General features: G+C 45.1%; 1 protein-coding gene across 5 annotated transcripts in view; it reads left to right on the forward strand.

Moving 5' to 3' along the window:
- Window positions 1-15,056, forward strand: part of MAPK10 (mitogen-activated protein kinase 10) — a 565,285-nt gene that overhangs the window by 535,202 nt on the left and 15,027 nt on the right. For all 5 annotated transcript variants that reach the window (XM_019525840.1, XM_019525842.1, XM_019525845.1 and 2 more), the window contains 2 exons: window positions 12,004-12,067; window positions 14,198-14,275. In XM_019525840.1, coding sequence (XP_019381385.1) covers window positions 12,004-12,067; window positions 14,198-14,275 — 142 coding nt within the window. The remainder of the gene's footprint in view (window positions 1-12,003; window positions 12,068-14,197; window positions 14,276-15,056) is intronic.

A 15,056-nucleotide genomic window follows, 5' to 3' on the forward strand; every position in this document is an offset into this window, starting at 1 on the left:
GTCCTGCTGTAGACCTCTTGTCCATCCCTTTTAGCTCTACATTTCACAATTACAGTCTTTCTAGCCAAAACATTTTGCTTTTCAGATTTCTGAAGGATACTTGCCTTAAAGAATTCCCATTCCTGAGAATTTCATGTGACCACTTAAGGTCTCTATTTGAGGAAATACTTTGACCTATTCCAGGTGATCAAATCTGTTTCCAGAATTTGCTATGAACAATCTTTCATTGTATCCTCTTCCATTTTTGATTTAATGTTAGCCAATGCTTGTTCCATTTTCAGTAGTATGTTAATTGGCATACCACCTCCTAGAAAAATCGTTTCTTAGAAAACTACGGGACTAGAGCCTAAGGGTTTCCTTGTCAATATTTTTGCACCTTCATAAAACACTGCAACGGTTTTGGCAAGTCTTCTGTTGTAACTCTCAGCACTTCCTTTATGACCTTCTTCCCAAAGCACCTATATTTCATTGTGGGTTCCTCGGTATCTTGGTGCCTAGAGCCCAATTGTGAATTACTGTCAAAACCCATTCACTTCCTGAGCAAGCCAGTGCAGTCTTTCCTCTTTCCACTCTTTCGTCCTCTTATGCACATTTACATCTTGCACCTACCCTCTCCACTGATCTACTGTATTCATTTCTACTTAGAAGAGGGTGAGGTACATCTGTTTTCTCATACTGTCCTTGGCTCCACTTCATGTAATAAGCACAAACACCTTTCTTACATATGTGCAACCGTAACTTATTGATTCTCACTACTAGGTAGCATTATAGCAATGCACATCCAGCCCTATTTTCCTAAGATCCTATATTGTATCTCCCTATCCTAGTCCCAGTTGGTGATGTATTTACCCCACAAATCTGTAGCAATGCCAGTAGAAAAGAGGCATATAAAGAAGAAGATACTTTTCTTTCCATCTCCATCCTCTGCAGACCAAGCTAATGTTTCCTCCAATCTTGTTTTCCACAAGTGTATACTGTTAAATCTTCTATACACAGCTAATTTCGCTTCATACAATATGACGTGGCTTACGTGATTTTGGTGTGAACTTTTTTTTGTCACCTCTGTGGTAACATCAGCAAAAATAGTACAGGCTTCATGGATATGGTGACTCTTTGAGCCTCTTGTCTATACAGTGTTTAGATCAGGGGCATTGGCTGAGCAACGTGAGGAAAAACACATTGCTATTGCCCTTGTGGACTTATTGGCTACATTCACACATGGTGTAGATGTTTGGTTCCTCTGGACAACTAGTGGTGGCACACCTTGTGCCATCTCCAGTTGTTTCAGAGGAATGCCTGTGCCACATGCACTCTGGCACATGCCAAGCTACCCCAGGAGGGGTACAGGAGGTTGGGGCCAACACTAGGCTGGCCCCAGCAGCCTTACTTCATAGATTTCATAGATATTAGGGCTGGAAGGGACCTCGGAAGATCATCGAGTCCAGCCCCCTGCCCCAGGGGCAGGAAGTCAGCTGGGTTCATAAGATCCCAGCAAGATAAACATCCACATTTTCGTGAAAGCGTTCAAAGTAGGTGTCTGATGGCAGGCTGTTCCAGACCTTGGGGGCCTGGACAGTAAAGAAATTCTTCCTTATGTCCAGCCTGAAATGGTCTTGCAGGAGTTTATAACTGTTAGACTGTCTCGTCCCTTGGGGCGCTCTGGTGAAGAAATGTTCCCCTGGTAGGCACCCCTTATAAGCTTATAGGTGGCCATCAGATCACCCCTGAGCCTGTGCTTTTCCAGGCTGAAGAGTCCCATAGCTCCCAGCCTGTCGTTGTAAGGTCTGTTTCCCTGACCTCTGATCATGTGCGTGGCTCTTCTCTGGATTCTCTCAAGCTTCTCCACATCCTTTTGGAATTGTGGAGCCCAAAACTGGATGCAGTACTCCAGCTGCAGCCTCAGCAAGGCCTCGTACAAGGGAGAATGACGTGCTGGGATTTGCTTGAGAAGCATCTATGGATGCAAGCCAGAATTTTGCTCACTTTACTAGCCGCAGCATTACATTGAAGGTTCATGTTCATCTTGTGGTCAGTCCTGACCCCCAAGTCCCTTTCGTCTGTAGTGATAGCCTAGCGTAGCACTGCCAAGCCTATAAGGATGCTGCAGGTTTTTCTTCCCGAGGTGGAGAACCTTGCATTTTTTTCAGTGTTAAACACCATCAGGTTCTTGTCCACCCATTTCCTGAGCCTGTTGAGGTCAGCCTGGATCGCCCTCTTGTCCTCAGTTGTGGATGCTTTACCCCAAAGTTAGGTATCATTTACAAACTTGGCCAGTCTGCTTCTGACTGCAATGTCCACATCATTAATGAAGATGTTGAACAATATAAGTCCAAGGACAGAGCCTTGAGGGATCCCACTGGTCAAAGGGCACCATGACGATTGACTTGCGTCAATCACGACTCGTGGTCGCAGTTGTCCAGCTTCCCAGCAATCGTTAGGGCGCCGATTAGGTCATCCCCGGTTGTGCTTTACCTCTTGGCCCGCGGACTGCTTGTGTCAAATAGAGGTCATCTACACACAAGAAGAAGCTTTGTGACTGCACAGATTTGGTCAAGCACTCCTTCCATAATATGTCAGGGTAGCTGAAGTCTCCCATAACAGCCATGCATCGGGAGCATGTGGCCTCAGCCAATTCCCTGGTGAACTCCTGGTCAAGCTCTTGACTTTGGGTGGCAGGTCTGTAGTAGACTCCCACCATTGTGTCCCCTGTGCTGTGTTCCCCATGGATTTTAACCCAGAGGGTCTGCAGTCATCCACTCTGGTCACCAGTATCAGCTTGCAGGGACGCGTAGCTCTCCTTGACATAGAGCTACATCCCCACCCCTTTTGTCCACTTGATCTCTCCTGTACAGGGTATAGCTGTCTATACCCATGGTTCAGTCATGGGTGGAGTCCCACCAGGTCTCCGTTATCCCTATGACATTGTAATTATTTGTGTTAAGGAGGAGGACAAGTTCCTCCAATTTATTCCCCAAACTCCTGGCATTCGTGTACAGCCAGGCAAGTGTCCCCTTGGGGGCCCTAGCCTTGCCTGCAGATTTGTTCCAGTACTGTGGCAGGGGTGGGGTCCCATAAGTGCCTTGGCCTGCTGGCTTTGCAAGGGTTGCTCAGTGGGCCAGCAGTGGTGGTAGCCCCCCCTGTCTTCCGGCAGGCTTCGTTTAAAGTCTGGTGGAGCAGGTCAGCCAGTCTGGCTGAGAAGAACCTCCTTCCCAGTGGAGAGAGGTGGAGGTCATCCCTTCCCAGCAGCTCACTGCCTCTCTCACCGAAGAGCGGGCTGTGTTCATGGAAGCCAAAGCCTTCCCAATGACACCAGCACCACAGTTTTTGGTTTACTACCTCAATCCTCCTGTCCCTCCTCAGCCTGTTGCCTGAGACTGGGAGGATCAAATAAAATACCACTTGTACCCCCAGACCCTTTAGCTCTGCTCCCAAATCCCTGTAGTGCCTCATGACCCAGCTGGGAGTGCTCCGAGGTGTGTCATTGGTGCCCACATGGATAAAGAGCATGGGATAGTGGTCAGTTGGCTGGAGAAGCTTAGGGATCTTCTCTGTAGTGTCTCGGATATGGGCTCCTGGGAAGCAGCAAACTTCTCGGGCTAAGGGGTCAGGGCAGCAGATTGCCCCCTCTGTCCCCTTCAGGATGGAGTCTTCCATGACAAACACTTTGTGTTTTTTCTTGGGGAGAGTGGGGGCGGTAGCTACAGTAAAGCCTGCGATGCCTGCAGGAGCTGGCAACTTAGCAGGCTCTGCTGGGGCTGCGCAAACTCCATGCTAACTCCTGTGCTGGACAGACAAGCACACCTGTTTTTGCAGCTTGTTTGCATGGCTCTATTTGTGTGGCTCCCTGGGGGGGCCAGACCAAGCAGGGGCCAGGGTGGGGCGAGACCCTCCTCAGCTCCGGCTTGGCCACCTCCTGCAGGTAGGTTGCAGCTAGTCCCTCCCGCCCACAGGCCCTGCTGCTGGGGTCAAAGGGGGTGCTCTGCAGCAGTTGGGGGTCGCTGCAGGGCTTCAGGGGAGTGGTGGCGCAGCAGGCTTGCACCCACCTGTTTCACGCCACTCCTGGAGCCTGTCTGACATGGGACCATAGGGGCCTCCTGAGGCTGCAGAGGCAATGATTCTGCAGCGAGGAGCCTGGCCAGCAGCTGCAGAGTAGTTCCGTCTGGCCTGGCTCCAGTTTTGAGTGGCCCATGCTCCTCCTGTGTATGCTGCTCTGGTGTTTTGACCCCTGGATTAAAAAAAAACAAAAAACCCTCTATGCTACTCCATTACAGGGTGGAGAGCATTTGAACATATAGTATGTCACCCTTAGATGTGTCTGCAGTGCCACATATTACATGGCTCTGGATGTGGCCATTGTGTGGCTAAATAGGACGTGGCCATCCTTGGCTTTCCAGGAACTGACCTCTGGCACTTTTCATACAAAACCAAAACTATTTTGATGTATATAGGAGCACCCACAAATTCCTCTCTACTTATATTTAAGTCAATAACAATAAAATCAATACACAACTGGATTTGTCACAAAATGAAGAGGCATTTTTTTATTCACCCTACTTTTCTAAGGATGCCAACCATTTAACAGATTGTTTAACCACAAACTATTACATTTTAGAGCCTCCCTTGCCTCCAGGACTTGAATATAACTACCTTAGTTGCCCAACTCTGGTTTGTATGACAAGCAACACTGATTGTCTGATCTGATGTGTACCTGCAGCTTTGATGCTTGTTTCTTGTTTTAGAAATGCTCAGTCCCAAGACTTTCTCAGTCTTGGCATTAATTCAACTGTTGCCCTGTGGGGTCAGGCCAACACTCAGGATCTCAATATCGCGCTGTTAGACAGGAGGGCATGGTGTACAATTGCAGATGCACACATACACAAATCAGTTGGGCGCGCGCACACACACACACACACACACACACACACACACTTACACTACCAACCTCAGGCACATACACATCCAAGATTACCAGCCTAGGCACATGCATACCTATCACCAATTCAAGCACATACATACTACACACACCAAAAATTAGACCAAATCAGTTACCAAGATGCACACACCTAATATACATACATGGATCACTAATTCATATGACACACCCAGTGACAACACTGGTGAGTTCCACCCACCTACATATACACACTGGTGAGTTCCTAACTTGGATGGTACGGTATGTATGTGTGTGTTTGGGGTACTTGGGGTACCTAGGGTGCTTGGTGCCTATGGGAGGGGGAATCAAGGGTCAAAGATCTCCAAAAGGAGGGGAAGGAGGAAGATGCATGGAGGTTAAAATGAGAGAGTGAAAGTGCCAGGAGTGAAAGTTGCTGGGGCTAGGATTAGAACCGGCAGACTGGAGGGGAGCTGGGGTTACTTAAGGTCAAGTGGCCCCAGGGTCACTTAAGGTCACTGGTGCAAGGGAAAAAGCCCGGTGGCAAGGAGCAGACAGCCAGGAAAGAGAGAGAGGCAGAAAGCTGGGAGATCAGAGGGCAGATAAGTGGTGGCAAGGAGGAAACAGTCAGGAAACAGAAAAAACCTCAACTCAGGGTTTCAAAATAACAGGTTTATTAAACACACTACACAGCCCCATGAAGTTATTGGTGCACACTCACAATGGCAGCAGGAGAAAGAGACTTAGTGGAAGGGTTGGAGTCCAGGTAGGGAAGAGAAACTGAGTCCAAGTCCTTGGTTGAAGAGAGGGTAGGGGTGATAGCTACCTATCCAGGCTGGAAAGGGGTCTTTGTCCAGTAGGTATTGTCCAGATGGGATCGGTGGCAGGGCCTCTGGGTGGATAGGTGGTGTGGTGTGGTGCTGGTCCAGATGGAGAGGGCATCCTATTGGGTCTGTCTTCACTGCTGCCTTTCATAGGGGCAGACCTTCTATGACCCTAGTAGCAGGGTGCATGCCCAGGCAAGAGTTAGCCCCAGGTGTACTGAGCATGTGCATTCTATGCGAGGACATGCAGTTTCAGGTGTCTGTATTGGTGAGTTGACTGGTTTCTGCAGCAGTCTTTGTCTTCCAAATCTTGAGCCAGGGAGGGTCAACGCAGGGTGATGGTTGGGTTGTCTAGTTGATCATTCAGTCATTCAGAGGGAGCTATTTTTAGACCTACTGCCATTGTCTCTCAAGCTCCTCATTCATCACCATTCATTCAGGAACCAATTTACATAGGAGGGGTGGGTATGAGTCACACAGTTACAACATCTTACACACCAGGGCATGGGGACAAGATGGGAACAAGATGGGAACCTGACACACAAAATGGATACTTGACATCACTCATGCCAACCCACACTGCAGGCCTAAATCATACAATGTTAATATGAAACAATAAGAATCAATGCACAAATGATAGGAATACAGTATAATACAATATAAAACAATAAAATCAATACAAACATAATAACACTATTTACAGTATAAAAAGGGGCTTATTACAATAATAGCATACAAGAACTTAGCTTACCTAATACTACTTGTAATCATTTATAAGGGATAGAAAGGGCAGAGAGAAATTCATAAATGTAACGTTAGGGGAAGGGGAGGGAATGTATTTCAAAATAAAAATAAAAAAAACTGGGGGTTTTGCTACACAACAGAGGCACAGATAACATCTGAGTGAGGGAAAAATTTGGCTACATGGGAAGAAGGAACTGTCAGTCCCTTTCCCTGCCCCTTTCACAAATACAGCCATGACAATAACTGGCTGTAATGCAGTAAAAAGAGACTATGCCAGCAACCTGGGCATCTGCTTAAACTTACTAGTTAATTATTTTCCTTTTTTTATTTTAAGGCAAGTGTTCTTGATCACAAGATGTTAAATCTAATTGTCTCCTATTGGTTCATCTCCCCACTTTTAAAACTGATTCTCCTCTTTGTTTTTGTTGCTGCTGTATTTCTTAAAAAAAACCAACCCCAGTTTAGAGAGCAAATTGCTACCCAAGCAAGACAGCATAGCTGTATTTAAAATCTGGTCCATTCTCTTGTTTTCATACCAATTTAACTATACATCCATTCTGGATCTGGTATAGTTAAAGCAGGGTAAGGCCTTATAGCAGGGGTTGGCAACCCCCAGTACATGTGCCAGAGCATGGTATGCAAGGCCATTTTGCTTGGTGCCTATAGCTGGCCCAGGCTCTGAGCAGCTGCTGCTGGCCATAGAGCCCAAGCTGCCACAGCAGGTGGAGGGGAGGCTTCAAGGCCTGCTGAAAGTAGCTCAGGCTCTGTGGCAGGCAGCAGCTTCCCAGAGCCTGGGCTAGCTGTGGCTGGTAGCTGGGAGGCTGCAACTGGTGCACCAGGGTCTAGAGCCCTGGTCCAGCTGCATGGCTGGTGATGGCTGTGTACACATCTTGGGGTGCATGGCAAGGAAGGGGCTGGGGCAGTGCAACCCCAGCCCCTCCTATCCACCCGGGGCACACATGCACCCACCACCAGCAATGAACTAGGCCAGGGCTCTGGAGCCCAGTGCAGCTGTTTGCAGCCTAGCCTCTGCCTGCTGCAAGCATCCTGGGCTCCATGACAGGCAGCAGCTTGCATGTCTGCCTTGGGGTGCATGGTGGGGAAGGGAGCTAGGGCAGCGCAACCAGGGAGCTGGGGCAGCCCTTCCTCTGCTGTCCACCTGGAGATGCACATGCACCCACTGCCAGCAATGAGGCTCAGGTCCATTGTGGCTCCCCTGGCATGCCAAGTTGAGGCTTGGGTCAAAGTTGAGGTGGTTTTGGCACTTCAGCCAAAAACGTTGCCGACCCCCTGTCTTAAAGACACTCTTGGACTGGGATGGCAGAGGTTGCACTGTTTTAACAGTATTGTTTTGTAAAACAGTACAGATGAATTGGCACAGGCACCGTATCTAGAAAAGGCCTTAATCACATTAAGCAATACCGTAGGGGCAGGTGCCCATTTCACACTCTGTTAAGGTCTCAGACACTATAGTTGCTCTGTCAGTGCCAGTGCATCAGTGCTTACATTAAAGACATTTTGTTCCTTGGTCCCCACTGAGGCATGATGACCTCCTGACATTTAATGAAATCAGTTTTTGTTAACACTTGTGCACTGTGCAATCGTTGTTTCATTCTCTGTGAAGTAATATGCACACTGAAAAGGGTGGGGATTCAAGTATATGCTGAAAAGGGCATGTCTCTTCATATGCTAAAATAATGGTTTTCAACCTGTGGTCCATGGATCCCAGTGGGTCCACAAGCTATGTCTAAGGAGTCTGTAAAACATGACTAAGATCAATCAAACATATGGGAATCAAAGGAATCTGGACCTCCATTCAAAACTTCCAAAGGGGTCTGCACCTTCATTTGAAATTTTTGAAGGGGTCCAAACATGAAAAAAGGTTGAAAACCACTGCTCTTAAGGCACTCTTGTAAAGTAGGGGAGGGAAAAGAAAAGGGATTTGTGTGTCATTCACTGTGTGCCATGTTGTGTGCAGCATATGAGGTAATAATTCTATATGTACTTCTTAAGATTTTGAAATCCAGTATAAAATCTAGCAGTAAACAGAGACTTAGCAGCCAGCATTACCTAATATTCAACATGACAATTAGCTGATCATCATGCTAAGAATCTGGGTGTGGGTTACATCCCCACTAGACACATCAATACATGCATGAATGCACTTTAGTTAATGCGGATTAAATAAACTAGTACCTCTGGGTGCCTGTACACAAGAGTGGCGGCTGCTCCAATGCACTGTAATTACAGCATGTTGGAGTAGGCTTGATCAATCAAGTCTGCTGGAGTGTGGCAATTATTGTGCTCCAGGAGCCTCCTGCCTCTTATATATCAGCATCCCCATGCTTCAAAATGGCAATGGGGGTGCTTGAACTAAAGCACTATGCTGCAGTGCTTTAATTAGAGCAGCTTCAGGAACAGCTCTAATTGAAGTGCCACTCCCCGTCCCCTCTCAGAGCATGTGTAAAAGTGCGCTCCATTGTGAGGTGCTAAGAAAATGTGCATTAGCCTGTCTTAATGTACCTTAACTAAAGAGCATGGGGTATTTATATGCATGCTCCGGGACTGGGGCTCTGAAAGCTGCTCTAATTAAAGAGTCCAAAGTGTCTCTTGTATTAGGATCCCCACACTTAAAAGTAGTGGTGTGGCACTTTAGATAAAGCTCATTTGATTTTTAAGCATGGGGATGCTTAACATGAGACACTGGAGGCCACTGAAATTACCACACTCTGCTATAATTACAGCACATTGGAGCAGCCTTGTTGTGTGTATAGTCATCCATGGTTTTTAAGTGACACTTAATGCGCATTAGTCTATTTTAATGCACATTAACTAAATAACACAGGGTTTTTAGTGACACTTTAATGTTCATCAAAGTATATGTGTAGATGTGTCCATTGTCTTTGCAAATCTCCTGTTTGCAGTCCCATTTGAGATGGAGAAGGCCATTTGTAGATTGAGTAGTACAGTGAAGCCATACATTCTTCACATCTTGCTTGTGGATGCTTTACTTGTCCAGAGTTCTGAAAAGCATAGAGTAAATATCCTCCATGAAAATCTAGGATTTATTCTTGTGAATTATATGAATGTCCAAAGGAATCATGTAACTTAATGTCTGATTCTTATTCTTAATATTAGTTTTTGGCTGCCAAGTTTCTGCCAAGAATTGAATTTTAGTGGCCAAAGCTCTAAAAGCCCTTAGAAAGACAGGTGATTTGGGGATATTCTCTTCCAGTCTCTTATTCTCCCTGTCTCTGACAGAGAAATGGTGGTTCTGCTGATGTGATTCAGAGTACAGTCCAGCCAAATGCATCCTCACACAACCACCACCACATACTAGAGCCAGCTGCTTAACGAAGCAGATTGCCTCTGTAGCTGTAATGTGAATTCATAGGCCCCTTGGGTTTTGTCTTCTTCCCAAGTGCTCTCTGCTTTTCTCATTAGGAAATTCATGCTGTAGGGTTGGCAGAGTGTCTGAGTGATAATCTGTCAGACACTGATCTGGAGAGCCCAGGTTCACAGCAGCATTGTCAACAGGACTCTGTTTTTATTTATTTATTTATTTTTAAGGCTGAGTGGTAAACTTCATGATGCAGGAAAGAGAGATCTTTAGCTGGGTTTTCAATGGCTTTGGCTGAATCCAGGCTGAGCTTTTGGGTCAACAGCTGCTGCAAGCCTGACTTGCAATAAGGTACAAACAAAGGTCATCACATTATTAAAAATAAAATGACATCATATAGCTGAAGAGTTCTTATCTGATCTAACCTGCTGAGATGGCAAAACCCTGTCACAGGTCACAGCCAGACCTGCTGAGATCCCATTCCCCTTTTAACATGGCAGTGTAGGCTTCCCCTCCATGACTTGCTTGGGGTCATGAGGCCTCATCACAGGTCACAATCAAATCTAGTATGATATTTCACTGCCAGACCTCTTCACTCTGGACTCTTTCTACTACCTGCTGGGACACCATGACCTCATCTCAGTTCACAGGCACACATCTGTTAGTGTACAACTTCTGCTAGCTCCTGTGGAGGCCCTGCGGAGCCTTTGTTTGTTCATTGTGAAACACAGTGCATGCTGTATGTATACGTCACATGCATGTTGAAAAGGGCTTGGCTCTGACAACTTAAAGCCCATCTTCTGTGTACACTGCATTGTGTTCATATTATGAGGGCAGCAGTTCATGGGGTGTAAATGACTTTTATGGACTTTATGGACCTGGTATAAACCCACAAGTAGAAAATGCTACTTGTGTAGATCTAAGTTAGTAGGAATAGTTATGTGATATTATATTGTAGTTTAGTTTATATTAGACTATTTGGCTAGGTACCGACATTCAGAAAGTCTGAAGTGGAATCAATCCAAGTTATGCAGTTTTCTGTAAGCGGTGTAGTTTAGATTAGTAGTAAACAGAACAGACATTCACTCTTTGGTGTGGGGGGAGGAGACAGGGAATCTTGGGGTAGGGTCTGCCATTTTAAAATCAGTCTGTGTGTGCCAAACTTCTTTTCTGTTACAGGTATAGACCGGTTTCCGATCACTTATACTGGTAAAAGTGTAATGTCTGTACCTGGCCTTTGAAAAATAGGATATAATCTTAGTAAGTAAAGACCTTGTGATGAGTGTGCATATGCATAAGGTGCAGAATTAAGGTTGTTCCTCTTATATCTAGCTCTCAGCCTTTCAGTAGCAGTAGGTACCATAGCTGGTGAGAGTGCATGAATTGCTTAAGTTTTCTATCCATGCTACAGTTATCTCTGTACTGGATGCTAAGCCACAAGTTTTCATTACCTGCTCTGAGTAACTAGACCAGGAAATACAGGATTTAAGTACTGGTACCAGAATCTCCTTTATTTCTGGCTCCAGTTCAAAGTCCATTAAAAGTCAGTCCTCTGTTTTCTTTCAGTGAGATTTGGATTGGGGCATCTGTGCATGAGGAGCAACTATAACACTTGAATTATGGTTCCTTCTGCTGCATTCATTCACTCCAACTCACTTATATTCTCCATGTCAGTAGTTAATATTGTACCAGAATTCTTTTGCACTCTCAGCAACATCTTATGGAGTAGTGGTCTAAAAATTCTCAGAGTAGAATTTAAATCTCTGGTGAACCAGAAATCAACATAGTTAGTCATCATTTGATAACAGTAATCCTGATAGGATCTGAATGGTCATCTGCTCAGGATGTACTTAGAAGTCCATGGAAGTATTTGTGAACAGGCAAATCCCATTCCCTCAATTTATACTACTCTTCTAAATAAAACCTTTATCAAGGAGGAAATGGGATCCATGGATGACTAGGGTTTAAGATGATTCATGGTGGGAATATCAACGAGCCTAGTAAGGCTAGCCATACTACGTCTCAGAAAATAATATTAATGTGGAGATGGAAGATGCAGAAAGAATTAAAGGACCTTCATTTACACCCTTTAATCTCTAAATATAAACAAAAAACAGAAACTGCTTTAATTTCAGTTATTACTGCTAATCATTTATCAATATAATGGAATTGTCTATTCACCTATTTTTCCTTTTGCTCTACAGCCTCCTCCACAGATATATGACAAACAGCTGGATGAAAGGGAACATACAATTGAAGAGTGGAAAGGTAATCCTATTTTAAAAATATGCAGCATCTAGATCATATCTTGCTTTCAGACACAGCACTACAATTCCTCAATAAATCCTTTGAAGCATGGAGAAGAATTTCATCCCATGTTTTGTTAGTAAGTAGACAAGAAGCTTTTTTATTTTTTTTATTATTTTGCTTTTCACCTGCAGTCTCCAGTGGATAAAAAAAGAGCATGAAGAAGAGGTACACTTTCTCATTTATACGTTTTTAATTTACCATAGGGTGTGGCTTAGTGATAAACTGGTTTAATGAATCAGGTTTTAAGTGGCTAGAGTGGTAGTAAATAGACTTCATGTGAGCTGTTTCCTGAGGGATGAATTTTACCCCAGAACAATATTTTACAAGGTCCACTGATGTTGTCCATCAGATTAAGCCCACCCACTGTTGAAATGGAGCAGCTTCTGGTTTGGGATACCACGCCTGTTTTAACAGTGTATTTCCACTGAACAGAAATTCAGGCCAGCAAGTGAAAAAGAAATGTATGCTCATTTTGATTTTGTTGCTGTTATTTGAAGTGGTATAACTAGAGCAAGGCAACTAGGCCAGGCACCCTGGTGCCAGCTTGGTGGGTGGGGGGGGGCAGGATGGAAAAAAAACAGCTGTTGGTACAGCCGCACTATCACACTGACAGTATGGCGGCAGCAGGAAGTTTCAGCTGCCCCTGCGTGTCATGGCTGCCCTGGGTGCCCAGCTGCATTGTTAGACCTACGACATTAATTAACATTTTTGGTACATGATTTGGCACATGGTCCACAGTGATTTCATTGGCGCTCCCCTGGAAGAATGGCACTGCTGCACATGGGTAAAATGGCAGGATCTAGTCCTATATTTATATAGAGAGAACTACGGAAATTTAGGCAGCAGGCAGCTGACTTCATGGGCCAGTTGCAGGGCCAGCTGCAGGTTTATCATGGTAGGGCCCTCTATGCCCCCAGTGGCCCCACCCCTAACTGCTGATTGGTCAAGAGGGCTGTCAGTGATGCAGTTCCACCACTCACCACTGACTGAATGTGGTGGGGCTGTGTGACCAGCAGCCCTCTCAGCCAATCAGCAGTGAGGGAGAGGGGTAGCCACCATGCTGGCTGCTCCCCTTTGCACTGGCAGCCTCAGCCCCCCAGCCATACAAGCTGCATGGCTGGGCTGCAGTGGCCATAAGGATTTTTATTATTTTATTTTTAGGTGGGGTGGGGTTCACTGATTTTGTGGACAGTGCCTAATTTCATAACTGCAACCAAATCGTGACTTTCTGATGTGGCAGGTGCAGTTTAGTGAAATGTAGAGCAGCTGATTCTGACACTAATTGAAGTTGAGAGGATCACTTGGGGAATATAATACTATTCAAAAGGATAAGGTGTGACAGTTGGGTCCATTGTAAGCAGCACTACAGTTACTGTGCCAACTTTATGTATGAACAGTAAATATTAAAACAACTCAATTATTGTGCTTTGCCATCTAGGCTTAAAAGCATGAAAAAGAGTGGATCTTGGACATAGGAGAGACTCACTAAAGTTTAAGTGAGCAAAATGAGGCTGTCAAGATGCCAGAAATCTCTCTCATTTTCCAGCAAAGTAAATAGGGCTGATGAGCATAAGAAATAACAGGAAACAAAACCCACATTGGTTACACAGATACCAGTCATGCATGGAGAAATTGGTTTAGTGCTTGCATTCTTCTATGACAAAATCATCTGGAAAAGGTTTCACAAATGTCAATATGTATAGTTTAAAGGCTGGGATATGTGGCCTGTGGTAATATATTGTAATGCATTGAATCTATGATTTAAAACTCCCCAATGGGTTTGGTATGAAGAAACAAGTGACTTAAGATACTCTTGTGCAGCATGATGAGTATGTTGTGCTCATGTTTGCTTGGTAGTTGACAGATTCAGAATATGAGTTCAATGACAAGAGTTACTAAAGTGATAGAATATATGCCAAAGCAGGCTGTATGGGTTGAGCAGCTGGAACAAGGATAGAGAGAGGCCGTCAGCTGAGAAAGCGAAATGGTTGATTTAGAACCTAGCATACATTTGTGAAAGAGTTAGTTATGGTATTACAGTGTTTTATGAATGGTTCCTTTTATAATTGTGTTGATTGTCTCTCACAGAACTGATCTACAAAGAAGTAATGAATTCTGAAGAAAAGACGAAAAATGGCGTAGTAAAAGGACAGCCTTCTCCTTCAGGTACTCAACCCCATTGAATAACCTTAATGTGTTTTCCGCAGCACCAAGAGAGAGCCCCAGTGCTGCAATGGCCCCAGCAGCTGAACCTGAAAATGTATAATACAATTCAGTGCTTTTTAATGAGTCGAGTTTTATTAACTGAATGCCAGTGGCACATTAAGACTTAAAAATGGACCACATGAATTCCAGCTGCGATTGTAAAAATCCCCAAAGCAAACTTGATAATGACTATATAGCCACAACAGTGAGACAATGTTGAAGGGGAACTGAAGAATGGTTAACTGTTTCAGAACCACAAGGAAAAAGAATATAACACATCCTTACCCTATCTCTTTAGGTAACCTGAGCTGGCTACATTCCTGAGGGAGGGGGGAAACCTGCTCCCTCTGCCTACATGACTGGTATCAGCTACCTGGGTGAGGGGCTTCTACCCGGTGGGCTAGAGTCTGCCCAGCAACTAGTGATGTATTTCAAATTGGTTGGCTGACAGCCAACAGGTGCTGGCCTCCATTGGACCAGGTGAATGAGGTCACAGGAGCTATATAAGTTAAGACTGCCCAGGAGGAGGGGGCAGCAGCCATGCAGGGGACTCAGACTTAGAGAGGAGTTTTACCATCTGAAACTGGCTCTTTTCCGCCATAACTCATGAGCTAGGAATGGCCTGCCTCCAGAGGGAATCTCCAACAGCCTCTGGATGATGCTTGTAAGTAAGCTACTTGAGATCTGGTTAGATATATAGCTGGCAGTAACTCAGATGCATGATCAAAAGGCTACCTCAGCC

This window comes from Gavialis gangeticus, unplaced genomic scaffold, assembly GCF_001723915.1.
Source record: "Gavialis gangeticus isolate Ggan-Ray unplaced genomic scaffold, GavGan_comp1, whole genome shotgun sequence".
NCBI classification, from domain to species: domain Eukaryota; kingdom Metazoa; phylum Chordata; order Crocodylia; family Gavialidae; genus Gavialis; species Gavialis gangeticus.